This window comes from Mustela lutreola, chromosome 11 (genome assembly GCF_030435805.1).
Source record: "Mustela lutreola isolate mMusLut2 chromosome 11, mMusLut2.pri, whole genome shotgun sequence".
NCBI classification, from domain to species: Eukaryota; Metazoa; Chordata; class Mammalia; order Carnivora; family Mustelidae; genus Mustela; species Mustela lutreola.
Window position 1 is genome coordinate 95363499 of NC_081300.1, and position 24234 is coordinate 95387732.

Genomic DNA, 24234 nt, shown 5'->3' on the forward strand with positions numbered 1-24234 from the left:
AGCACCCTGGAGTGTGCAGATGGCTGAGGGGCTCGTGAATGCCGTGCCTCAATAACATACCAATTTTCACCCAAGACTGGCTGAAATTTTAAAGCTTGGAATCTAGCACTGGTGAGGGTTTGAGGCACCCAGTTTGTACCGCCCAGTCCTTGGGAGGCAGGAGCCCCGCTGTTCCCAGGCTGTATTTGGCAAAGCAAATCCCTGCCACATTGTGTTCCTTGAGCTCCGAGACAGGGGCTGGAGGAGGCCAGCAGAGGCCAGAGACAGACTCAAGGACTTTGAAGGGTAAGGGTTTGAGGGTCCAGCTTTCAGCCTAGGCTGGGACATTAACACGGAGGACGGGGTGACAACGAGCCTCCCTCCCCTGCTGTGGAATGAGAGCCCTCAGTTGGGGGAGTACTGGGTTCTGAAACCAGGGTTCCCACAGCCTCCGGACTAGACACATGAAGTCCAGGGCTGGGCTAGGGCCTGCTGCCAATGGGGGAGTGGATGAGCCCAGGGCATGAGCTCCCGGGGAGAAAGTGCGTCTGGGATGCTGAGATGCTGTGTGGGCACTCTGGCATTTCTCTGTGTCTGTGTGGGATAACAGGTAGCTATAGCTTTGGGAGAGCATGAATGTGTGTGTGTGTGTGCGCGCGCGCGCACACGTATGTGCACGTATGCTGTGTTAATTCAACACCTGCTCGGAGCCAGGTGTCACAGATACACCAATGAAGAACATGGACAAGACCCCAGCTCTCCTGATGTTTACATGTGAGCAGGGAAGAGGGGTCAGAGAACAAACCGAGGGGAAGCAGTGCATAATTTCAGATAGTGGTAAGCCCCATGAAGAAAATAAAACTGGGCAGTGTGATCTAGAGTGGGGCTTCCTGGCTGTTTTAGATAAGGTAGCCAGAGAAGGCCTTTCGGAGGAGGTGACAGTTGGTCCGAAACTTGAATTTGGACCAGGAGCCAGGCAGGCCAAGTTCTCAGAGCAGGGAGAACAGCAGTCCGAAGGCCCTGTTGGTCCGTGTGGGCTGCCGTGACAAATGACCACAGGCTGGGCGGGCTGAAAAGATAGAAATCTATTTTCTCACAGTTCCGGAGGCTAGAAGTTTAAAATCGAGGTGCCAGCCCCAGTGGTTTCTCCTGAGGCCTCTCCTTGGCCTGAAGATGCCACCGTGTCTTCGGGGAGCCGTTTCTCTGTGAGCGTACCCACCCCTGGTGTCTCCCCCCTGCACAGACACCAGCCCTGTTGGGTTAGGACCCACCCTTAGGACCTCATTTAACCTTACTTACCTCTTTAAAGTTCTTACCTCCAAATACAGTCAAATTCTAAGGTACCAGCCCTAAGGGGGTTAGGACTACAACATAGGAATTTGGGGAGCACACAGTTCTGTCCGTAACAGGCCCTGAGGTGGTAATGGGCTTGGCAGGTTCAAGAGCTTCAAGGAGAGGACAGGGAGAAGGGCTTGAAGTTGGGGTGCGGTGAGGGATGTGCTTTTAGGGTAGCTGGAAGCCCCTGGAGGCCCGAGTGCTTCTGTGGGCCTCTTGACCAATCTGTGGGTGGTTTACATGTGATCGTGCATCTCTGGAGGACAAAGGAGAGGGGAAAATCATGGCTTGGGCCTGTGTCTTGGCTGGAGGCCCGCAGAGTAGCCGATACACTCATAGTCTGGGAAGCAAGAGCCACCTGTGTTTCCCTCCCCACCTGAACCCCCTTTCCTTCTCTTATCTCCAAGAATTAAAGGCTGGTGGGTGTCTCACCACTACGTGTCCACGTTCCTCTCTGGAGTGATGCTGACCTGGTGAGTGTCTCATGGGGGCCTGTGAATGGGGAGCTGGTGGTGGGTGAGGGACACCTTTGAGGCTCCTAGCATGGGCTGACTTTTAGGCCAAGAAGGAAAGCATGAGCTTTCAACCGGGCCACAGGGATCCCCCAAGCCAGCTGGGAGGTTTCTGGGGATGTCGGGGTGGCCTGCCTGCTGGGACAGAGGTGATAGGGAGCAATGGACAGAAAGAATTACAGGGATGAGGCTCGAAAGGAGGCAGACGGAGAGAGTGGAGATCAGTGAGAACTTAGGCTTCAGAATGATGATACTGGCCCCCCTGCTTCTAGAACGGGGTTAAAGCAATGACGAAAGTGATCGGGTCCAGCCCCAGGGACACTGCTGCTGAAGAAGGACAGAAATCAGGGACCTCCCTTTATTGTAAAAGCTTTTCTTCTGAGGGCACCTGGCTGGTTCAGTTGTTGGACCATGCGACTCTTGATCTCGGGGTTGGGAGTTCGAACCCCACATTAGGTGTAGAGATTACTTAAAATTTTTTTTTAATTAAAAGCTTTTCCTCTCTCTTGGCTGGAATGGAGAGGGGCAGCGATGAATGTCTAATTTCACAGCACACCTCACCTTTGCTTTTCCCCACTTCTCCGCAGGCCCAACGGACTGATTTATCAGAAGTTTCGTAATCAGTTTTTAGCGTTTTCCATTTTTCAGAGTGAGTGCCTCTTGCCTGGATTCAGGGGAGGGGGTATGGTTTTCGGTTTCCAGTTTCCAGGTCTTTCGCTGATGGAGGCCTCTGTCATTCCTCTTCCCTTGTGAGGGGTGTGTCTAGTGTTGAAGGGAGCTTGGGGCAGGGGATGGTCCCAGAAATCCAGCAAAGAGCTCTCTGCCCCGAGATCACCACCCAGTCCTAGGGGAGGGACAGCCTGATTATCCCCACCTTCAGGAACCCCCACTGCTGCCTTTTCTGCCCTGTGTCACAGCTGGGGACCAATGGTGACTTTTGGGATCTAAGTGGTGTTGGGGACACTACCTCAAAATGGAAATAAAGTATATGTTCTCTTTCTCATTTAAGAATAGCTCTAGATTGGGGCTCCTGGCTGACTTAGTCGGTAGAGCAAATGTCTCTTGATCTTGGGGTTGTAAGTTCAAGCCTCACGTTGGGTATAGAGGTAGCTTAAAAATAAAATCTTAAAAAAAAAAAGATTCGCTCTGGATTTTATATACAGTAAACCAGTCCTAAGGGTCCCCTCTGAGAAGGGGGAGCCTGGATAGTGGGGGACAGGGACAGAAAGAGAGTTTTGTTTTTTGCCAAGTACTAGTTTGTTCCCTTTGAATTTTATTGTGTACGTATTACTGACTCAAAAAGTACAATTAATTTTTAAATAAAACCCTGCCAACAAATTCAAATCTGTAAAGGCAAGAATGAAAATTATGTATAATCTCACGCTTAGGAGTGATCACTGTTGATTGATCTATGTCCTTTCAGTTTGATTTATATATGCTTATGTACTTCATTATGTTGTCTATAAATATGGGATCCCTTTGTCCACAGAGCTTTGCTTATAACCTCTTTATTTTTTAACAATAATGAAGGGTATTTTTCTATGTCAAGACACAGAATTCTACCTCATTTTTGGTAACGACTAAGTATCCCATTGTATGAAAGTGTCTCTTGCCATCTTGGCATTAGACACAGCTCCCGGCACGGTGCCACCATTCCAGCAAGCATCTGCTCTAGAAGTTTCTAATCTCATGGGCGCTTAGTTGGGTCTTCAGATAACCTGCTCTCGTTGTATTCTGGAGAGGGGATAAAGTAGGTTCAGGCTGAAGTGTGTGTGTGTGTGTGTGTGTGTGTGTGTTGGGGTGAGAGAGGGTGCCCTCTGGGCTGTGAAGACCCATGCGTGTGCATGTGTGTATGCTGTGCTGGCATCCAGTCCTCTGGGCCCTGAGCCGGGCGCTGTGCTCCCCCTATAGGCTGTGTCCAGTTCCTGCAATATTATTACCAGAGAGGCTGCCTCTACCGGTTGCGTGCCCTGGGGGAGAGGAATCATCTGGACCTCACAGTGGGTGAGTAGCCCCCAGCCTGGGGAGGGGGGGATGGAAGGTGGGGACAAGTACCGGCCCCTCCCTGCTCCCCCAGACCTCACCGCTACTCACCGCCCTGGGAGCATGAGCCAGTAAGAACATAACAGCACCTACCACACAACGCCTGGGCTGCCGCCCTTTACCTGAGTTGCTTTTCATAATTCATCGTGGATTCTGTTTCAGTCGACAAGCTTGTGGCCAGCTGTGTGCCAGGCCTCCATGCTGGCTTCCGCCTTATCCTATTTATTTATTTATTCATTTATTTATTTTTAAAAATTTTATTTATTTATTTGATAGAGAGAGAGAGAGGGAGCACAGCAGAGCAGCAGGCAGAGGGAGAGGGAGAAGCAGACTCCTCCCTAACACGGGACGGGGTTCTATCCCAGGACCCTGGGATCATGACCTGACCGAAGGCAGTTGCCTAACCAACTGAGCCACCCAGGCACCCCATGTCTTATCCTTTTTAAAGGCCTATTTTTTGGTCTGTGCTTTGTAATACAAGTAATTATATATGCATTATGTTGTGCATGTATAATTTGTGTAATATGCCTACATATATGGGCACAGGTGGCTCAGTCTGTTAAGCATCTGATTCTTGATCTCAACTCAGGTCTTGATCTCAGGGTCATGAGTTGGGCTCTCCGCTGGGCATGGAGCCTACTTAAAAAATAATACGGCTATGTATCGAGGCACCTGGATGGCTCAGTGGCTAAGCCTCTGCCTTTAGCTCAGGTCATGACCTCAGGGTCCTGGGATCGAGCCCCACATTGGGCTCTCTGCTCAGCGGGGAGCCTGCTTCCCCCTCTCTCTCTGCCTGCTTCTCTGCCTACTTGAGATCTCTGTCTGTCAAATGAATAAAAAAAATAGTAATTAAAAAAATATGGCCACATATAAATATGTAGAGAGATGCATTGGGAATGTGTGCTTAACTTTTATATATAATATACATATATGTAAATATATATATATATATATATATATATATATATATATTTTTTTTTTTTTTTTTTTTAAGAGAAAGAGAGCAAGAGAACCCAATGGGGAGGGTCAGAGAGGGAGAGAGAAAATCTTAAGCAGGCTGTATGCCCAGCTTGGAGCCTGACATGGGGCTTGATCTCAGGACCTTAAGGTCATGACCTGAGCTGAAATCAAGAGTCAGTCACTCAATCTACTGAGCCACCCCAACACCCCTGTGCTCAACTTCTTTAACTCACGGGTCGAGTGCCCAGTCAGAAGAGCTTGGAGAACTCTTAACTTTCTTAAGAGTTTCTTAACTCTTAACTTGGAGGAGTCTTAACTTTCACAGGAAACTAATAAAATTCTCAAATCTTTTGAGATGGTCATTTCTACCGAATTACTCTGCAGAGTAGGCCCGACTTTGTCAAGACTTACTTGAAATGATAGGTGCAGAAGTCCATTATGAAATGCAAAACCCCACGCAGATCAAAGACATTATCAAAAACCGGTGCCTGGCCCGTCAGCTTTCTGGAAGCGTTGTCAAGCCCTGTGAGTTCGTGATGACTTGAGGCGTGAGAGCGGTCAGGCCCCGTGACGGGTGTTGTGCACGGTCTCTGGGTGATTTTCCTACTTGAGTGCTCACACACTGATGACAGGTGAGGGCTGCCCCCCCCACCCCGTCCCACGTGGCTAATCTTGGGGGACTGGCATGGCTAGGCAGTAGGCGCTTGCTGGGGCTGTGGGGGCAAATGAACCCCCTCACACCGGCCCTTCACTTCCTCTTTCGTCTCCACAGAAGGATTCCAGTCCTGGATGTGGCGGGGCCTCACCTTCCTCCTGCCTTTCCTGTTCTGTGGCCATGTGAGTCCCCTGGAATTTGTGCGTATCCCCTGTTCTGGGCTGACCCCTGGGAACAAAAGGTCCTCAGGCGTCTCCCGCATTCACCGGCCATCCCTGAGCTGGCCCCACTGAGTTCTGGGGCAGAGATGGCCCCTGGGTCCTGGGCTGCAGGCAGGAGCCAGAAATGGCTCTCAGCACCAGCATGCTGAGCCCCAGATTTTTAGGCTGCTCTGGCCTAGGGTGCCCCAGTTTCATTTGGGGGGACTCTCAGGGTCATAGGACAGTTGATACCAGAAGCTGGGAGACCTGGTCCACTCCCAGGGCTTCCCCACATGCGTGTCTGTGGGAATCCGTTGGGGATAAGTGTTGCCTGCCTCCCCTCTTTCCAGTTCTGGCAGCTCTACAATGCTGTCACGTTGTTTGAGCTCTCCAGCCACGAGGAATGCAGAGAATGGCAGGTATGGGGTCGGGGGGTGGGGTGGGGGGGTGGGGTGTGTGTGTGTGTGTGTGTGTGTGTGTGTGTGTGTGTACATGCATGCGCAGGCGTGTGCATGTGCCTGTGGCTGTGGGATGAGGGTGGGGGCTCCTGGGAAAGCCTGGGCTAGCTTGGAGAGAATTCCTCAGCTACCCCTTCGCTCCCCACCATGGGGCCCTGTGCCCAGAGCTCCCTGGCACTGGGGCCTGGGAGACTGTGGGAGGGAATTCGGGAAGCCGGGGACCCCCGAGTATCTGAGAACCCTACTGAATGCTGTGCGGCTGCCAGAGGAGACACCTTCCCACGCAGTTAGCCCAGATCTCTGCTTTCTGCTGTGGGAACTCTGCAGCTTGCCAGTGGCTTGTGCTAAGGGCTTGCAAGGTCAGGGGGCAGGGGCGGGGGTGGGTTGCGGGGAGGGGGGTGTGGTTGGCCAGAGAGGCGTCTCAGCAGCGAGCTGACCAGCGCTGACTCAACCTTTTCTTCCCTTCCTCTCCTCCCCCTGCCACCCCTTCCCCTGTCGCCCTGCACGCCCCTGCGCAGGTGTTCGTGTTGGCGCTCACGTTCCTCGTCCTCTTCCTGGGCAACTTCCTGACCACACTCAAAGTCGTGCACGCAAAACTTCAGAAGAACAGAAACAAGGGGAAGAAGCTGTGAACCAAGGGACCTGTGCGCCCCCCTCTGCCCCCCCCCCCATGGGGGTTGAAGACTGCAGGGGCTTCCAGCCGGCCCCACTGCCGCCCAGTTCTCCTCACGGGGTCTGTGGCCACTGGCAGCAGCCAGCTCGGGGGCCAGCGCATGGCGGGGAGGCGGGTCAAGGTCCCGGTCCCTGGCGGACAAGAGGAACGTGAGCCCTGCCTGTCCGTACAACGTTCGCCTGCCCCAGTCTCCCTATTTATGACCTATTCACCGCGGCCTCCTCCCGACTGCCCCGAACCCGCAGTCTTCCCGCGCTGCCCTCCTGGCTACGGTGGAGCCTGGGTCCGTCTTCCTGGGGTGGGGTGGCCGAAAGCCTCAGGGAGCCCCTCAGGTTGGGGTCTGGATGTGCCTCGCTGGGGTGCCAACCGGCTCCTTACTGATCCCCAGTGGGTGGAAGGAAAGCCCCGGGCGTCCTGTGGAACCTCCCGCCCCCGGGGCCCACCGCTTCTGCTGTAAGCTCTCCTGGCCGCCGCTGCTCTGCGGTGGGGGTATTTAAGTTCTCAGAGAACCACTGTCTGTCTGTGCCTTGTGCTCTTTGCGGTTCCCAGGCTGCCGGCCACCCGGGGACAGCTGCCCTTCCTCCCCCCGGGCTTGGCCCCACGCCCCCACCCGCGTGGGCCGGAGGCGGGAGGGTTCGCTGTGACCACCAGAGGGCGCCCCAGCCTCGGCATCCCGCGGGCGGTTGGAGGTTTTGGTTTTTAGTTTTTTTTTTTTTTTTTTTTGACACTTGCGTTTGGCTTCCTGACCCCCACCCCTCGGCCCACTTCCCGGAATCCTGGCAGCGAGTTCTCAGAGTGGGACCCGCACTTCGGCGCTGTCTGAGACTCAGGCCATCGTGGAGTTCACCCACCCTCCCCACTTTCCCAACCTTCCTCTCAGGTTCTGGAATGCGGTGGAGAGAGTCTGAGCAGGCTCCCTTCCAGGTGGCACTTGGGAGGTCAGGACAAACCCGCTGGGCACCTTGTGTCCGATTCTGTATTTGAGGCGAGGGTGAAGAAGCCGGCAGGCTTGGGGGAATGTTCCGCCCCGCTGCCCCCACGAGCTGCAGCCCTCTCTCCCACACACGGGTCTCAGCTCCCCTTAACTACCTCCCCACGGGTCCTCTGGGCGGAGTTCACAGCCGGCACCCCCAGTCCTGCTTGGGCCCCCAGAGGAGTTTGCGCTTTTTGAACTGTTACATTTTTAAGAAATTTATTTTCCACCCCAGGAAGAGTCTGCATAAAAATCCAGATTTCAACTTTCCTTAGAAAAATGGAAAACTCGACTGGGCTAGCTGCCCGCTTAGCATGGGGTGCTTGCTTTCTGGGTGCCGCACACCCACCGCTCCCTTTCGTACCTGCCCTCTCACTCCTTGGGGTCTTCCGTCTGGCCCTGAGGCACCTGGCTTTTCCTGAGACTAATGAGCCGGCAAGCGTCTTCTGTAAAGGGCCAGATAACTGGTCCCCATTTCCCTCAGCAGCAGCTGGAGGGCCAAAGCCACCAATACCTAAATAAATGGGTGTGGCTGAGTCTCAACAAAACTTTATTTACAAAAACACACAGCTGCCAGATTTGGTCCACAGAGTATGGTTTGCTAACCGCCACCCTATACCATCACTTGTCCATGAGGCCTTGGGGAACCAGTGTGGGGTGCGGTGGGATGGGGTACAGGAGTCTCTCTCTCCAGCAGCTGACTTCAGAGGCTTAGGCTGAGGCAGGAGATCTTGAGCGCATACTTGAGGGGGCATGGAGGGGGCAGGAGCCCCGTCAAGCCATCATCCCAGGTTCAGTAACACGGACCTGTAGCTCACCCAGGAAGTAAGCAGCTCTCCTTCTCCAGGGCATTAGAACCACCTGGAGCACTTGTTTAAAAACTCCTGGCCCCAGACCTTCCAGAAAGTTCAGTGACTCTACAGCCGGGGGTTGCGTGTTCTTGCAGGAGGCCAGGACAGTCTCAGCGTGGCAGCAGTGGAGGCTGTGAGGGATAGGAAGCAGCGTGATGACTATTAACATGAGTCCGTGCTATCCTTTTGCAGATAGGAAAACAGTCTGCAGAGAGAAGTGACTTGCCCACGATCACTCGCAGCTGATGTCACTCTTTGTCTTGAGTTTCTGGCAGTGGTGGTGGGGGGGGGGTTGCAGGTGAGGCGCCCTGGAGCAGGGCTTGGGTGGGTGGGCCAGGGTACCTTTTGCTTCTTGAGAAAGTCTCTTCTCCCCCTTGGGCATGTGCACCCAGCTCTGGGAAGATGGCAGCCGAGCCAAAGGTTAAGACTGAAGTCTTGGCCGGGGGGGTGAGGGGTAGGGATAGGGGCCGGTGCCAGCCCCCATGTCCGGGGCTGATGCATGCGCTGTCCCGATAAGTCCCCATCCCACTGTGGTCCCCACGTTCCTGGAGGAAGGAAGCCAGAAGCTGGAGGAAGCAGCCGTGCCTATCTCAGGAGCCCAGGGAGGCGGGTGACGCAGGAGCGGCGGGCTTGGTGGGGGGCCGTGTGGAGCGCTGACAAATCCACATTTACCCACGCACGTACCAGAGGCGGCTGTTTCAAGCAGAGGTTCTCAGGACCTGGCGGGTGTGCAAAGGGGGACGCACATGGCTGGGGGGAGGCTGTGTACTCCCACGTCCTAGGGACAAATGCTGGTTCTAGGGTACAGAGGGACTGAGTCTGGGGCCCTCACCCACCTCCTTGCAGGCGTGGGAACCCTGAGGTGAGTTCCTGGCCAGAGCCCCAGCTGGGAAAGGAGAGATCGCCAGAATGTTCTAAAAGTCTAGCCACAGGCTCCAGACACACGGAGACCCCTAACTCAAAGTGCCATTGGAAAGCTGGGGACAGAGCAGGATCTTGGGGTACAGTCTGGGCCTAGCAGCCTAGGCCCTGTCAGTCTTGCCATGAGGGCTGTGTGCCCTGCCCGGAGGGGTCAGAGCAGCAGGCACAACGGGCGTTTCTGCCGCTGTGCTTTCTTCAGCGCATTGAGGGCAACCTTGGCCGCCGCTCGGAAGACGTCTTCCACATTCTCCCGAAACTTGGCAGAACATTCCAGGTAGAGGGCGGCTCGGATCTGTTCGCAGGCGCTCTGGCCCTGGGTTGGAGGGAGGGGCTGGCATTAGATGAGCCTGGAGCACGGGGCACCTCCTGACAGCCCCCCACGGATCTGGGAACTTGGAGCTGGCTTTGGGGACTCTCCAAAGCGGGACAAAGGTCTAGGCCCTTCCCCCATCCCAGGCCCAGACCCCAGCAGTGTTTGTGGATGGAACGGAAGGGCCTGTGGTGTGGCCCAAGGGCTGCAGCGGAGAAGCCCCATCCTGGCCTCTACCCTGCCCTCCCCACTGGCCCCCACATCCCCCCCACCTCCTCAGGCGGAGAGGGGGCTGCGTCCCGATGCGGGCCTCTGTGTGCGCCAGGCCTGTGACAAGAGCCAGAGGCCCCCAGACACAAAGGGCTTCCTCCACTCCCCCTCCCTGCCCCTTCCCACAAGCTCCATCCAGGCAGCGGAGCTGGCGAGGACAGTAAAAACTAGCTCTTCTTCCAAAATTTACTTTTATTAATGCTTATTGCTTTTTATTAAACTTTCTTACTAGTTTTCCTTTGTGTTGCTTTTCTTGTCTCACGCCTCACCCAGAAAAGCCGCAGGGTTTGGTTTTGCCCACGACCCTCAAGGCTAGGGGAGCCGGGCTCTCGAGCAAAGCCCGCCTCTCCAGTCCCGTGCGGGACTTGGCTCCGCTGCGGGTCAGTCGTGTCCCTCTCAACCTTGTCCCTCTGGTTCTCTGTTTCTCCCCTGTGTGACAGGGGATGGGAACAGCCCGAGCCCCCGGGGTTGTAAGGATTAAATGAGGTGGGGGTGGGGGACCCCTTCCTGACCTGCATGTAGGTGATGGGCTCCTGCTGGGCCGCCCGGAGCTTCCGAAGCTGCTCCTTGTCTTTCCGCAGGTCTGTCTTGCAGCCAATGAGCACCATGGGGATCCCACGGCAGAAATGTGTCACCTCAGGGAACCACTGCGGAGGGAGAGGGCAGGCCTCAGGGCTAAGGCCAGATTCGGGGGCCCCACCCCCGAGACAGGCTGGCTGCGTCCCGGGCCTCACCTTGATGAGGACATTGTCATAGCTGGTGGGGTTCATGACGTCATAGCAGATGAGCACGAGGTGGGTATTCTGATAGGACAGGGGCCGAAGCCGGTCATAATCTTCCTGCCCTGGAACGGGAGAGGAGGTAGGGGTCAGGGAGGCACCCCCTCCTTGTCCACCTGAGTCTGGGCTCTGCCTCTAAGACCTGGGTTTGCTCCTCTGTAAAACAGAGGGGGCAGCCCACAGTAGCAAAGATAAGAGGAGATAAAACCCAGGCAGGGTTCAGAACCAGGTCTGATTACAGGGTAATCAGGAGAAGCTGGAGAAACTGCTAGCAATTATGTCCTTGGCAAGTATGGCCACCCCCCTCCCCAACCCCCCAGCTTGCCCTGGCGCTCAGGTGGAAGAGAACAGACTCAGGCCAGATCAGCTCCCTCCCAGAAGAAGGTTTGGGGCTGGGGCACGACCAGGCCACTGCAGGATCTGGGAGGGCACCCCCAGGCCCAGAGGCCTGGCCTTGGGTTCAATTCCTCCTGCCCTTCTGTGAACCCCAGGAGGAGAGTGGCGGGGGGACGGCTGGTGCCTGGCCCCTCCCCCGCACCACTGAATCAGCCACCAAGGCTGGGTGTGGTTTTTTAATGCTTTTTTTTTTTTAAATGCCTTTAAGTAATTTTTTTTACGTTGGCAATTTCAAACTTGAACTCCCTTCCTGGGGCGCCTGGGTGGCTCAGTGGGTTAAAGCCTCTGCCTTTGGCTCAGGTCATGGTCTCAGGGTCCTGGGATCGAGCCCCGCATCGGGCTCTCTGCTCGGCGGGGAGCCTGCTTCCCTTCCTCTCTCTCTGCCTGCCTGTCTGCCTACTTGTGATCTCTCTCTGTCAAATAAATAAATAAAATCTTTAAAACCAAACAAACTCCCTTCCTGAGATTCCTGAGTGTTTATATTTTGTCCCACTTGTCCTCTTCCATGTAAACACTTGAACAGGCGAGCATAACTGTGCGCGTTCAGCGGCTTCACCCCAGGACAGTGCCTGCAGATTTCTAAGAACTAGCGTTCCATCATCTCGCGGAGAAAGGCAGCCAGCTGGGGCAACCACCGCAGACTCTGTGCTCCAACCCAGCCCACGGGCCACATTCACATCTCAGTGGGGGTGTCCTGTAGGTTTGCCCGTGTCCTCCAAACTGTCCCCTCTCCTAATCTTGGTCCATGTCTTTCTAGACCTGTGCTGTCTGGTAGGGTAGCTGCTAGCCCCATGTGGCTGTTTAAACTAATTAACATTAAAAATTCAGGTTCTCCATTGCACTAGCTACATTTCAAGTGATTAATTGCAACACAGGGCTAGTGGCTCCCGTAACAGGCAGTGTGGATACCCGACATCCCATCACCACAGAAAGTTCTATTGGACCGCATGGCTCCATCCCCGTGCAAGCCACCACTGGCATCCTGTGATCCATGCTGCCCCTCAACAACCCATTCTCCACCCGGCAGGTGGTTGAATCTAAGATAAGATCCTGCCTCTCTCCCCTCAAATGAAGAATACCTTCAATGGCTCCCTATTGTCCTTTGTATAAAATCCAAACATCTCCCAAGGGTCCACATGACCTGGCACCCACAGACCCTGACCTCTTCTCCCCCCCATCCCAGCCCCCAACCCCCTGCTCACTGTTTCTCAAACCCCCCAAGCTCCTGTGCCTCAGGGCCTTTGTACTTGCTCCCCTCCCCCAACCTGGAATGCTTTCCCTACTTACCACCCCCCTTTCCTTCTTAGCCTTTTACTTTAAGACATTCAGACTGAATGTCCACATTATTTCCTTCTTCAAGATAATTGTCTTCTCTCTACTTCTCCCCAGTAACACCACTTTATGCTTTCACACATTTAGAGTGCTTCTGCCTATGAACAGTTAAGAAATCCTTACAGCCATCACCTGATGGGCTAGACAGGAAGTGAAGAATATTTCCATTTCCACAGAAACTGAACTTCAGAGAAGTGATCTCCCCGAGGTCACTGCACCAGTGACCCAGCCAGGGCTTAGCCCCAGTCTGTCTGGGTCCTGGTGGAGCTGTGCTGCTGACAGCCAGCGGGGCTCTAGTTGGTTCTGCATTGTGCAAACATAGCTTCTGGGCCCCTACGATGTTACGACGTGCATGTCTGATCTGTTGGAAATCTGGCGGGAGTGGACGAGTAGCTGCAAAATGGGCCTCCTGGGCTCTGTTGGCTTCCTTCCTCCTGACCAAGGTCTTCCCTCACCACACAGCATCTGTCCCCCGCCCTGGGTGTCCACAGCCTGGGCCTGCCTCCCCAGGGCCTGTAAGTGCCCTGAGTACTGAGTAAGGGACCTTGTCTGTCCTTAAAAATCATCACCGACGCCTGGCAGGTGTCCAGTCAGGCCTGGCTACTCATTGCCTGAAGCCTTTCCGCTCCCATCTGATGCAGCAGAGAGCAGGGCTGCAACAGCCCAGGGGTTTAGTAACTCGGGCTGGGGAGGATTTCAGCAGAAGTCGGGCTGCAGGGGCTGGGAGGAAGAAGTCAGACCGAGCCTGCCCCCTGCCCCGGGGGCCTCTGCTCTCGCCCATCTCTCTTCAAAAGGTTCTTGCCCAGGTAGCATGCCTTGCTCCCCCCTTTCCTTCAGGTCTGCAGAAATATCACCTCCTCCAGGAGAGCTCCCTTGACTGCTGCCCCACCCCACACCATGGCTCTGTTATTCTTCCATACTTTGGGTTTTAGTTTGGCTCTGTCTGCCCCATGAACACAGAAGCCCCTGAGGACAGTTACCTCGCCAGGCCAGTGGTGAAGGAACGAACAAATGAGTGTGGATTAAGGTGTCACGCTAACCTCTCCGGTTTCCCCGCAAGGGCATTTCACTTCTGTCACCTGTGTCCACTTAAGCAGCCGCCCTGGGGAGCTAAGCCAGGACCGAGAAAGTTCTTCCTGTAAGGAGCCCGTGAGGCCGAGAGGGACCTTTTCCAAGGTCATAGACAGGTTCCCTGTGAGCTGGAGCGCCAACTCGGTCAACACTAGGGTCACTCCAGGGCCATGCCACTCTAAAACTGCCACAGACTCTCCCAGGAAGGCTCCTCCAGACTTCCCAATTGGGAATCAACCTCATTTCCATACGAATGGTTTCCTCACCTGTGAAATGGGTACTTGAGAAGTCGTGAGTTTGAAAACAATACTAAAAGGGGTGACAATCAACCACACACATCGCAATGCCCCCATGTCATGAAGGCTCTTAGGCTCCCTCACGGCTTCGCTTGAAGCCCAGCGCCTACACTAAGCCGTCATACCTCATTATGATGCTAATAAGGTAGGGCGATTGCCACCGCATTTTACAGACGCAGAAACTGATGCACAGAGAGGTGAAGTGAGTCGCCTTAAGGTCGCACAGCTAAGGAAAAGCTCCGTAAGACTGCTGGGGCGGGGCGGGGGGCGGGGGATGCCTCTCTCTCAGCCCACTGCAGAGGCTAGGGAGCTGTCCTCACCCTACAAGTCCCAGGCCTGACCAAAAGGCTGCCAACACAGGTATTGAGAGAGAGAGAGAGAGAGAGAGAGTAAAAGGGGTAGCGGCCCTAGGAGGGGATGGGCAGCCAGCTTGGATCCTAGCTCCCTCCTCCAGGCTGCCTTCCTGACTTGACTGGGCCTGGCTCAACTTTTCGCAAGATTCAGTGTGGACCTCCCCGTGGGGACCAGGCCTGCAAAAGATAGACATGTTGACCTCGTGTCCCCCCTAGACGCCTCTCCCATAGGAGTCAGGAGAACCAAGCTACACGCAGACTCATGATCTATGACCTGGGTTCCTTCCCTCTCTGGAGCTTGGTTATTCGGCAGAGGGGATGCTTACCCTGCCCCCCACACCGGATGTAAAAGACTCGTAGGCTAAGCAAAGCTGAACGAAGGTGAGGGACTGCTACTATGGTTACGGTTAAAACAGAAACTTCCAGGGGATGGGGGGCCTGGGCGGGGATCTAACCCCAGATCTTTGGACCCACAAGCTTTAGGGGACCCCCAGCCACAAGGTGATACTCTGGCCCTCCCCATTTACGCACACTAATGCCAAGACTTAAAGGGGCCGAGTCCCCTGTCTAGCAGCACACCGCGGTCCCACTCTGGCCTCTGCAGATGGGCCTGCACGGAGTTACGTGCAAGGGATGCATTTGTTTGCAGCCAGGAAAGGTCTTCTGGGCCACAGCTTCCCTTGAAAGTGGCCCATCTTCCTGAAGCTGGTGGGGCTGTGGGGCAGGGAGCAAGTGAGGCTCTCACCTCATACGAGAGTATTTCCTTTGTGGGAAGGAGCTCTGTTGTGTCAGTCACTTTCCAGAGGCAGGGGTCTCTAAGGCCTGGAGCTAAGCTGAGAAGAGCGTGTCCCTGGGCCACAGTGATCCCCATATCCGCGGGACACACAGAGAGCCGGTGGTTACCAGCTCCGGCCAGGGCGTTGGTCAGGGGAGGGGCGCAGGCAGTGTGAGAAGGGGAAGCTGCCAGAAGAGGAACCCACTTCCCCACCCACCTGCGTTTCCTCCCCAGAGGAAGGGGTGGCTGCGCAGGCCCAGCCTGGAGCCCAGGAGGCCACTCTGACCGGAGGCTTCAGCTCTTCAAGCCCCCAGGCCTTCTGGATCTTAGCCCCCTGGTCCCTGATTCCCTGACTCAGCAACTCCTCTGTCTGTCCCCAACCTCACTGTTCCCATCTCAGGCTGGGAAGGGGACCACAGCTCCCCGCCTCCCGGGGCAACCCTCACCCCATCCTGAACGCCCCGCTCCCGGGCCCCACCCCAAGACCCAGACAGCTTTACCCCTAGCCGGTGTCTTATCATCCCACCTAGCCTCGGCCTCCCCTCTGCCAGCAAACCCCCGACCGCACCACAGCTTCCTGCCTCTGAGGGTGTCAGGCGCACAGCAGGTGAGTCTGGTAGGGCAAGAGCTCACGGTGCCTGCCTCCCCTCCCGTCAGCACTGAGAGCTCCGTTGTCGCCCCTCCAACCTCCCTCCCACTGCTGTGGCGTCTGCGTCTGCTTCCGCAGGATGGAGACCAGCAGCCAGACTGGCCTCCCACGCACACCCCTACGGCCCAGGTCCTGGGTACGGAGAAATTCGGCCTCCCGGGGCCAATCCTGTTCCATAGCTCTGGTCACCGGTGGTCAGTTGGAAAGATGGCACTCTGCACCACCAGCCCCCACCACGGGGTCTAGCTCAGCAGGTTCCAGAACCGTCTACAACCTTTAAGAGCCTTGCCTCTGGCTCAGTCACTCCCCTCCCCCGCTTACTGTCTCCCTCTACTTGGTCCACTGGGCCTCCTTTCCTGCCACTGATTTTTGATCTCTGTCCTTCCACAGGTAGAGACAATCTCACTGCCTTTATCACATGGAACATTCTCCCGGAGAGCCTCTGCCTCCAATATCTTTTGCATTCATTCCGCAGTCACCGTGCTGGGCACTGGCACATGGAAAAGGAATGACCCAGTCTCTCCTTCCCGTTCCTTGTGACAGGGCTTCCTGGGTCACAGCGGGACACCCCAGAAGGAGTGGCCACATTTCTTTCTCCTTGAATATTCATTCATCCCTGGGCTCTCCTGCTGACCATGAAGCCAGTCGACTTCCCTAGGACTCCACTGAGTCGTTCAACCCCCAGCTCTGTTTCTCTGCTGCTTGCAGTGGTCCTTCGGGGAGGGCAGGGTGGAGGCCAGCCTGGAGCTCTTCAGGCCTTCGAATCCCAACAGGTTGGACTTGGGTCTGAGCCTGAATGGCCGGGCGCGGGTGGAGGGGGCTTAAAAAATCATGACAACAATTAGCCCTTCCCAAGAACCGACCCCTGTGTTACGCACCACATGGATCTAATTTAATTCTCAAGACTAATCTAGTTAGCCCTGATTACATTTGAGGAAACTGAGGTCCAGATGACACATAGCCGGGGAGCCAGCATCAAAGCCTAGGTCTGACTCCAAAGCATGTGGCGGGAAGAGCACCATTGCTGTGGTGGCCACGTGCCTCTGATGACCAGCCTGGAGCCTCTCCAGTCTCTCCTGCAGCAGCTGTGAGTGCAAGTCCATCCTTTACACCAAACAGAAAACTTCTGGAACCTCCACACCACAATCGGCCCTAACACGTTCTTTGAGCATCTTTCTCTGGGTGCGGCCACAAAGACCAGAAGTGGTCCCTGTGCTGGGTCTGAGAGGGAGGCTTCCATGAACAGTGAAGCCCAGGGATCTGATAGGAGAGGCCCTGAGGTCCTGGAGGGCAGAGGAGAGTACAAACTGGCACCTCACCCACAAAGTGGGGCTCACAGGCCTGCCCCTCCCTGGGTCCCCGACAGAAAGTATGTGAAACTGAAAGTATCCCAGAAACACCGTAAGTTTTACGGGTCTCACGACAATGTTCCCAGGGGAGTTTCTCAGCAACCTTTGCCTTTCTCAGTTCTCAGGGCTGGAAACAGGCCCCTGTTGTTGGGGGGGGGACACTTTCGGGGCCCTCAACCAATAAGAGGGGGTCCTTAGAAGCCACTACAGGGCAGGGCCCACCATACAGTAAAGGCTGCTGAAATCAGGAATGGAGGAGGAGCTTGGGGATGGGCCAATCCCTTTTCTGATTCTCTGCACGGTGGAAAGAAGAGATGCCACTGGCTGCCTACGGTTAGGGGATGTCTGGATTTTGGCTCCGTCCAAGGCTAGTGGAGACTTCCCCTAACATATACAAGGCTTGGCTGGCAGGGGACAGGGCACCCGATGACGTGGTTCCATGCAGGTCACTAAACATTGAGTCAGAGAGGTGGGGTGAGATCCTGACCTTTGTTCCCCAGTGGTTCAGCCCAGGAGGGGATTGAGGGCAGGATGGAAGCTCCTTGATACAGGGCAGACACCCAACAGCCCCCCCTACCCCCCCAAACCGGCGCTGCCGGATACCCCCTCCCCAAACAGGGTCTCTGAGAACTGACAGGATTAGCATAAATCTACTTGCATTAGGAGCCACAGGTGGCCAAGAGAGTCTTATTCTGGACGTGGGAGCTCTGCTCCTTCCTCGGTGTTTGGTTTATTCCCAGGGAATGAGGAAGACACAGAATTGTAGCCAGAATCCTAGAACTACAGGCTCAAAACGACCACAGAATTCCAGAACCGTGTATTGTACCAGATGGAATCCCAGGAGTGTGGAACTCAGAATTAGTGTGGAACCCAGAATTTATGTCCACAGGACCCTGGAGCCTCAGGAGTGTCAACCACAAAATCCTGGAGTCACAGGCTCTGATCTGTAGCCCAGAGTATTCTAGAACCACAGGACCCAGAAATTCAGCCCACAGGATCCTAGCACCAGGGGACTCAAATCCGCAGCCCACAGAATCTTAAGAGACCACAGCATGCAACACACGAAAGCCTGGAACCATGGGAAGCAGAAGCGATGCCCACGGTTTTCTAGAACCACAGGAGAGGAATGAAGCCGTGGGTTCTCAGCACATTAGTGCTAGCAGGGTGGCCCAGGAGCTCCTCTCATTCAAGTCCCCTCCTTTCAAATATGGGGTGACTGAGGCCCTCTGAGCCTCCAGGGCCACCCTGCCAGAGCCCCTCGCGGCCCTCAGGAGTGCTGGGATGTCAGGGCCCCACAGCGGCTGGTGGGCGGGGATGCCCGGAGGGGGACGCCCCGGCGGGGGAAACCCTTCGGGCACCCGGGACCCTCGGTGCGCAGGCGCACTCACCGGCGGTATCGTATAGGTTCAGGGTCACCTCCTTGCTGCCCACAGTCACGCTGGCCGTGTACTTCTCGAACACGGATGGGGCGTAGTCCTGTCGGAGAAGGGGTCGGCCGGTTCTTAAGGGGTGCGACGGGGGGGGGCAGGGCTCAGCTGCGCCGCCCCCCTTCACCCCATCCAGCTCAGCTCCCCTCACCCTGCTGGGCTCTGGAATTCCCGAGGGGGCGCCCCGGGGTGGCGGCTGCCTCTCTACGCACAGGACGCCGGGGAGCCGGGGTCCAGGCTCAAGGCGCAGGCTGAAGGCCGTCCGTCGCCCCCCGTGGTCCCAAGCCCGTTTGCCCCGCAGTCTCACCCCCACCAACCCCCCGGCGGGCCTCACCTCAGGGAAGGAGCCCTGGCTGTACACCATAAGCAATGATGTCTTGCCGCAGCCACCGTCACCCACGATCACGATCTTCAGCTCCTTCCTGCCCGGGCCCGCATTCGGGCCCGGGGCCCCGGGGGCATCCATAGCTGTGAGCAGCCGGCACCCGCAACCGCGCGCCTGGCCGACTTCTGGGGCTGAACGATCGGGAGCGGGGGCGGGATCCAGGGGGCGGGGCGAGACAAACCCCGCCCACTATGTGCCCGCATCGCCTCCGCCAGGCAGCCACCCGGGCCCACCTCCCAGCCTCAGTTTTCCTTTCTGTTCGGTCCCGGACCGGGGCGTTCACTTTTCATTCCCAGGGAAACTGAGGCAACTGAGAAACGGGGGCACTCAGCCTGAAGCGCGGCTCCCACTCCCTTCCCTTCATGTCAAGGCGCGCCCCCCACCGACAAGATTCGATCGTTTCCGCCGTTCCTTGCCGGGCACCTCTGATTGGCAGGCTCCCCCTTCTGGCAGGGACCCTCTGATTGGCCGGTTCGCCTCCCCCCCAACCGGACAGAGACCCTTTGATTGGCGGATCGTTGCCCCAGCACCAGGAGTCCGGGAGCCTCGGTCTCAGGCTCAGGGAAAAGCCCCTTGTCGTTGCCCCGCCTCAGCTGTGTGGCCTGGGGCAAGTCGGCTTCTGACCTGGTCCCCCACGAGTAGGTTGTTAGTGCCAGGGAGGATGCTGGCATGGGGGCGTGTCTGCTCACCTAGACCAGCCCTACGGGCGCCAGTGATGGGGTTGGGGTTGGGGAATAGCGGTTCCATTCACCTACCCCCACCACCTCCCCAAGAGCGCAAGGTGGACGTCTGGCGCCCTCTGGCGGGCAATCGCCTTGGGGCGGGCAGCTTGGAGAGCAGGTGAACGACTCCGGAACAATACCCTTTGGGGGTTGGCCCCAAACCACGCGGGCGGAAGTCTCTTTCTAGCAGGGGCAGAGGCATGAACCGAGGAAAACACCGTCGAGGAAGGAATGGGTAAAGACAGGGCAGATCTAGTTGAGGTAAGCTGGGCTCCCTCGTAACACCCACCCCAGCCTGAAATTTGATTAAGCGCCCTCCAGACAGCAGCTTTGTATCTTCATGCCAAGGACTGTCACCAACCCTCCCACTTCCCTGATCGAAACAGCTATTTATCGAGCGCAATGTGCAGGTACTACTGGGGCTGCTGGCTGGCTGAGATCACTCCTATCCCCCATTCTTTCCCTCCCCGCGACCCCTGGGCCAACCGTCCGTTGCACAAGCCAGGCCGGCAGTCAGGAGAGGCTGGGGACCTCTGGAGCCAGTGTGTAGCTGGTGGGCATTGATTGAGGCAGGGATAAGTGAGAGACAGGTCCTACCCTGTCTACTCTTGGTAGTTTCCTCAGAGAGGAAGGACTCAGGATCTTCTAGCCACGACCCAACCCCCCAAGGAGATTTTCAATTTTCAAGTTCTCAGCAAAGATCAGGTAAACTTTAGTTCACGGAGGAAATTGCCAGGTTCGCAATTTAAAAAAGGCCGGGTAGGTTTTCCGCGGAAGCAAGGCAGGGTCTGACCACCAGAGGGCAGCAGCGACCGCTCGTGGAAGCTTACAAAAAAAAAGAGCCCAGAGGTGGGAAAAGGGAGGGAAGGCCCAGCTCCAGGTCAAGTGAGTCCTACGCCCGCCCCACCACCTCCTCATTGGGTCAGAGGGCCACCTGCTGGGTCAAGCACCCCCCCCCCCATACAAATTTACAGCAACTCATTCATTCCTTTTTTGCAAAACAAGTTTATTGAGAGGCAACTGTGTTCCTGCCGGGAAGGAGCTATCTTGGGGAAGCAGTCCAAAGGAGTCTGGGAGACGTGAACAATTTAGAGACCAGAACCTCTGTAGGGTTCGGGGAAGGTTGAGCCCAAGCTAGGCAGTGTTGGGACAGCGGACCAGTGGGCGCAGGATGGGTACCCTGGGCAAAGGCACGGTAGCTGGAAAACCCCGTCAGGTTCCACAGCACCTGGGCAGTGAGGCCGGACATGGTTGTCAAGGTAACTGGGGCTAGATCAGGGAGGGCCTTGCTGCCAGGTTCAAGACGGGTATGGGACAGAAAGCTCCTGAAAAGAAGTGCCCAGCCAAAGCCAGTCCCGCAAGCTCTCTGGTGACCCAAGAGGCTCTGTGATTGGCTGGTGAGGCAGGGCTGGGGTCACACTTCTGTAGTGGCAGCCTGAGGCTAACAGGAGAGGAAGGATGGAAGAAGCCTCTGAGTGAGGGGAGGACCACTTACCTTCACAAGCCAGCCCTGGGCCTGACCCTGAATCAGGGACCCTGAAGCTCAGGGAGGGGCTGGAGGGCAAGAGGAGGGGCGGGAGAGAGTTCAGTTGCCCCCCTCTGAGCAAACTGTCACCTGGGGGTTATTAACCACACCTCCTGACGAAATTTCCTCAAAATCCCTGACCTCAAGTTGTCATTTTCTCCACCTGAGAAACAGGACTCTGATCCCAACTTAAGACAGAACAAATGGCTTCTACAAAACTGAGTGGGTGGGGGGATGGGAGGGAGGGGTGTCCGGGAGGAAAAGCAAGGCTTCCCAGCCCTGCGTGCATGGAGGCAGAACAGCTGACACTGGCCCCAGCCGTTCCCCCACCCACCCACCCACCCCCGCCTCGCCAAGAGGCTGGCACAACCCCAGCCCCACACGGCCTGGAGTGTGTTTGATTTGGACGGGGCTCCAGTGGTGGTGTAGGGGCTGGATCTGTACCTAAAAATACCCAGGAGCCAGGCCAGCTGCTGAGAGCTTCCTCAGAGGCAGCTGGGCCAGGGCAGGCGGGCTGAGGAGCTGGGCCTGCCCACACGCCCGGGGAGCCCTGCTCCCTTACCTGTGAGCGGTTCTGAGGACCCAAGTCATTCACCTTCTAGTCACCAGGAATTCCTGGAGAGGTTTAGGAAAACAAGAAAGAGTCTGTACGTTGGATCTTAACACAGAGCTGTTCGACACCGAGGACTAGGGGAGCAGGCCAGCATGCATCTGTGGGGTGAACTCACTTGGCCTGTGCTAGAGTTTAAGGCCAGCGGAGCCCAGGAGAGAACTAAGGGCCAGATCCATTTCTGTCTTGTCAGCACAGGATGGGGAAGGTAACTCTTCCAGCTTCTACTTCCCTGGTACCTCAGAATATCTTAAAAGGTCACCTCACACCTGAGGAGTCATCCACCCCAGATGAGACCGAAGAAACCGAGCTATTCTTTGAGGTACCGGCGATGGAAGGTGGCCAGGGGTATATACCCTGGTTGTCAAGGACTCTCTCCAGGGCTCAGTACCTGGTGGTGCTGCTGGGGAGGTCATGCTGAGACACAAAAAGCTCTCCTTACAAAGCCGGACTCGGAAACAGCTCAAAAGGTCATCATCCACCTTCTTCCTCCTGGTTCACATGGGGAGAACCTCAGCTCCCATAGGGGCGGGGACTTGCTGAGGTCACTGGCCGGTTGGAGACAGCGCCGGACCCAGGCGGCCTCCAAGATGGCCGGGTGCCTCTAGCCACGGTCCAGGGAGAGCCAGTCTCCACCCAGAGGGTCCAAAAGGTCGTATTCCAGGCTGGGGCTCTCGGCGGACGGGCCGGAAGAGGCGGGGCCCTGGTGTCCAGTAGCAAGGCAGGTTCGGCCACCTCCCAGCCTTGGGCCGCCCTTCCGCCGGCGTGGCCCTCTCCAGGACGGCCCTACCAGATTGGCGCCAGGAGCAGCCCCGCCCTGGGCTCGCTGGGAGACCGGGGACGGGGCCAGCCTCTGAGCCAGGAGGAAGCACGGCCCGAGGACAGGCAGCCTGCTCCGCCTCTCCCTGCCCCCAGGAGGTGATGGGCTGGGGTGGGGGAAGGGGTGGACAAAGAAAGGTGAAAGAGGTAAAAAAGAAAAGGAAGTAGGGAGGGGGCATGACCCTGACAGGTCACCGGGACACCTCTCCCTCACACAACCAGAGCAGTTTCGCACCTAATTGCTCCCTAATTGTGCCAAGGGCGGGAGTGGAGGAGCAGGCTATAGCCCTTCAGGCTGTGGCTAGGATGGGGGGGGCGGAGTTTAAACCAATTATTTAACTACCCGATGCCCGTCAGTCATAAAGACCCCCATCTCCCTAAGCCCTAAGGACTCTATCTAAAGGGAGGGAGGACACCCTCAGGCAGCAAGCCAGTCACGTGAGGATCAGGGGGCTGAAAGCAATTCAATAGCACCGAATTTAAATCCTCAGAGTTGGGAGCCAGAGTGGAAGGAAGATCCCCATGGGATAAGAAGAATGTGAACCTCATCAACTTTTACGAAGTGCTCCCCCCTGGCCAACAGGGGGAAGGGCGTCTGGTGCCAGGTGCAGCAGAGTGAACCCCCCCCCCCCACATACCCCCAGCAAAGCACAAGATGGACAAACCCAGCTGATCTGGGACTGGAGACCTTCATGAGCCCGAGTGAAGGGGCCAGAAAGAGCCAAGAGCACCACGCTGGTTACTTTCAACCAGACAGTTTCCCCAGCTTCCTGGCAATGATGCCAGCAGACAGCTGGCACGGGAGGGAGCCCAAAATAACCCAGACAGCTGGGGTGGGGGGGGTGCCATGGACACAGGCGATGGGCTGCAAGTCAAGACACCTGGAATCCCATCCTGGCTGCCAGTGGTGGCCTCGTGACCTTGGGTGAGTCACTTCTACTCTCTGTGTTTTGGGAGAGTGACCCCAAATCATGACCTGATCGTGGAACAGCTGAGGGCAGGCCACCACTCCGACTCCAACCACACAGGAGGAAAAATGGAACTGGCTCCCTGCCTACTGAAAAGTCAGTCTTCCCCTTTGCCCTGAGGCTTTGCCACGTGCCTTGGGGGTGGGTTGGTGGGGGAGGAGCTCACAGACAGCCCAACCCCCACTCCCTGCAGCCACATGGGAATGGAGGCCAAGTAGTGTGAAGCCTGAACGTGAGGCCAAGCCCCCTTAATCGCACTTAATCCTCCCACTCCCGTTTCCAGCCTGCATCTTTATTATCATTGCACACAGGAGAGACTCACCCAAGGTCACCGGCACAACCACTGGACTTAGAGCTTCCCTTGATCAAGTGCCAAGATGGCTCTCAACCAAACCTCCAGGTCAAGCCCTTCCAGCTCCCCCAAACCTCAGTTTAGCCCTCACACTGAGGGGTGGGATCAAAGTGGGCTGGGCTCATCCCACAAGGAAGGGGGAGTGGTGCAGTCCCGAAGGGGGAGTGGTGCAGGCCGGTGGCACCTGGGCCCAAATGGTTCATCAAAGTAATCCCTTAACTAGAGATCACACGGGGGAGGGGGCAGAGATCAAGGGCCACACCACCTCCAGCTGTGGAGCTTCCTG

The 24234-nt window shown here is 56.5% G+C and overlaps 2 protein-coding genes across 2 annotated transcripts in view; one reads left to right on the forward strand and one right to left on the reverse strand.

The window, feature by feature from the left end:
- TMEM120B (transmembrane protein 120B) overlaps positions 1-7328 on the forward strand; it is a 43332-nt gene extending 36004 nt beyond the window's left edge. Inside the window, exons 7-12 of the mRNA XM_059139672.1 lie at positions 1722-1787; positions 2414-2475; positions 3738-3830; positions 5602-5666; positions 6035-6103; positions 6661-7328. Of these exons, the coding sequence (XP_058995655.1) occupies positions 1722-1787; positions 2414-2475; positions 3738-3830; positions 5602-5666; positions 6035-6103; positions 6661-6774 (469 nt within the window). The 3' untranslated portion in view covers positions 6775-7328. The remainder of the gene's footprint in view (positions 1-1721; positions 1788-2413; positions 2476-3737; positions 3831-5601; positions 5667-6034; positions 6104-6660) is intronic.
- Positions 7329-8321: 993 nt separating this feature from the next.
- RHOF (ras homolog family member F, filopodia associated) lies at positions 8322-19328 on the reverse strand. Its single transcript, XM_059139673.1, has 5 exons — positions 18902-19328; positions 18529-18616; positions 10875-10984; positions 10653-10787; positions 8322-9873 (listed from the first exon to the last, which is right to left on the reverse strand). The coding sequence occupies exons 1-5, from the start codon at positions 19031-19033 to the stop codon at positions 9712-9714; spliced, it is 627 nt and encodes a 208-aa protein (XP_058995656.1). The 5' UTR covers positions 19034-19328; the 3' UTR covers positions 8322-9711.
- Between the last annotated feature and the right edge of the window lie 4906 nt (positions 19329-24234).

Coding starts and splice junctions, on each gene's coding strand:
- RHOF (XM_059139673.1), bottom strand. CDS start 19,033: ATGGATGCCCCCGGGGCCCCGGGCCCGAATGCGGGCCCGGGCAGGAAG. Junction 10,985..18,528: donor GAACCTATACGATACCGCCG/GTGAGTGCGCCT, acceptor CTCCCGTTCCAG/GGCAGGAAGATTATGACCGG. Junction 9,874..10,652: donor AGCCCATCACCTACATGCAG/GTCAGGAAGGGG, acceptor CCTCCAACCCAG/GGCCAGAGCGCCTGCGAACA.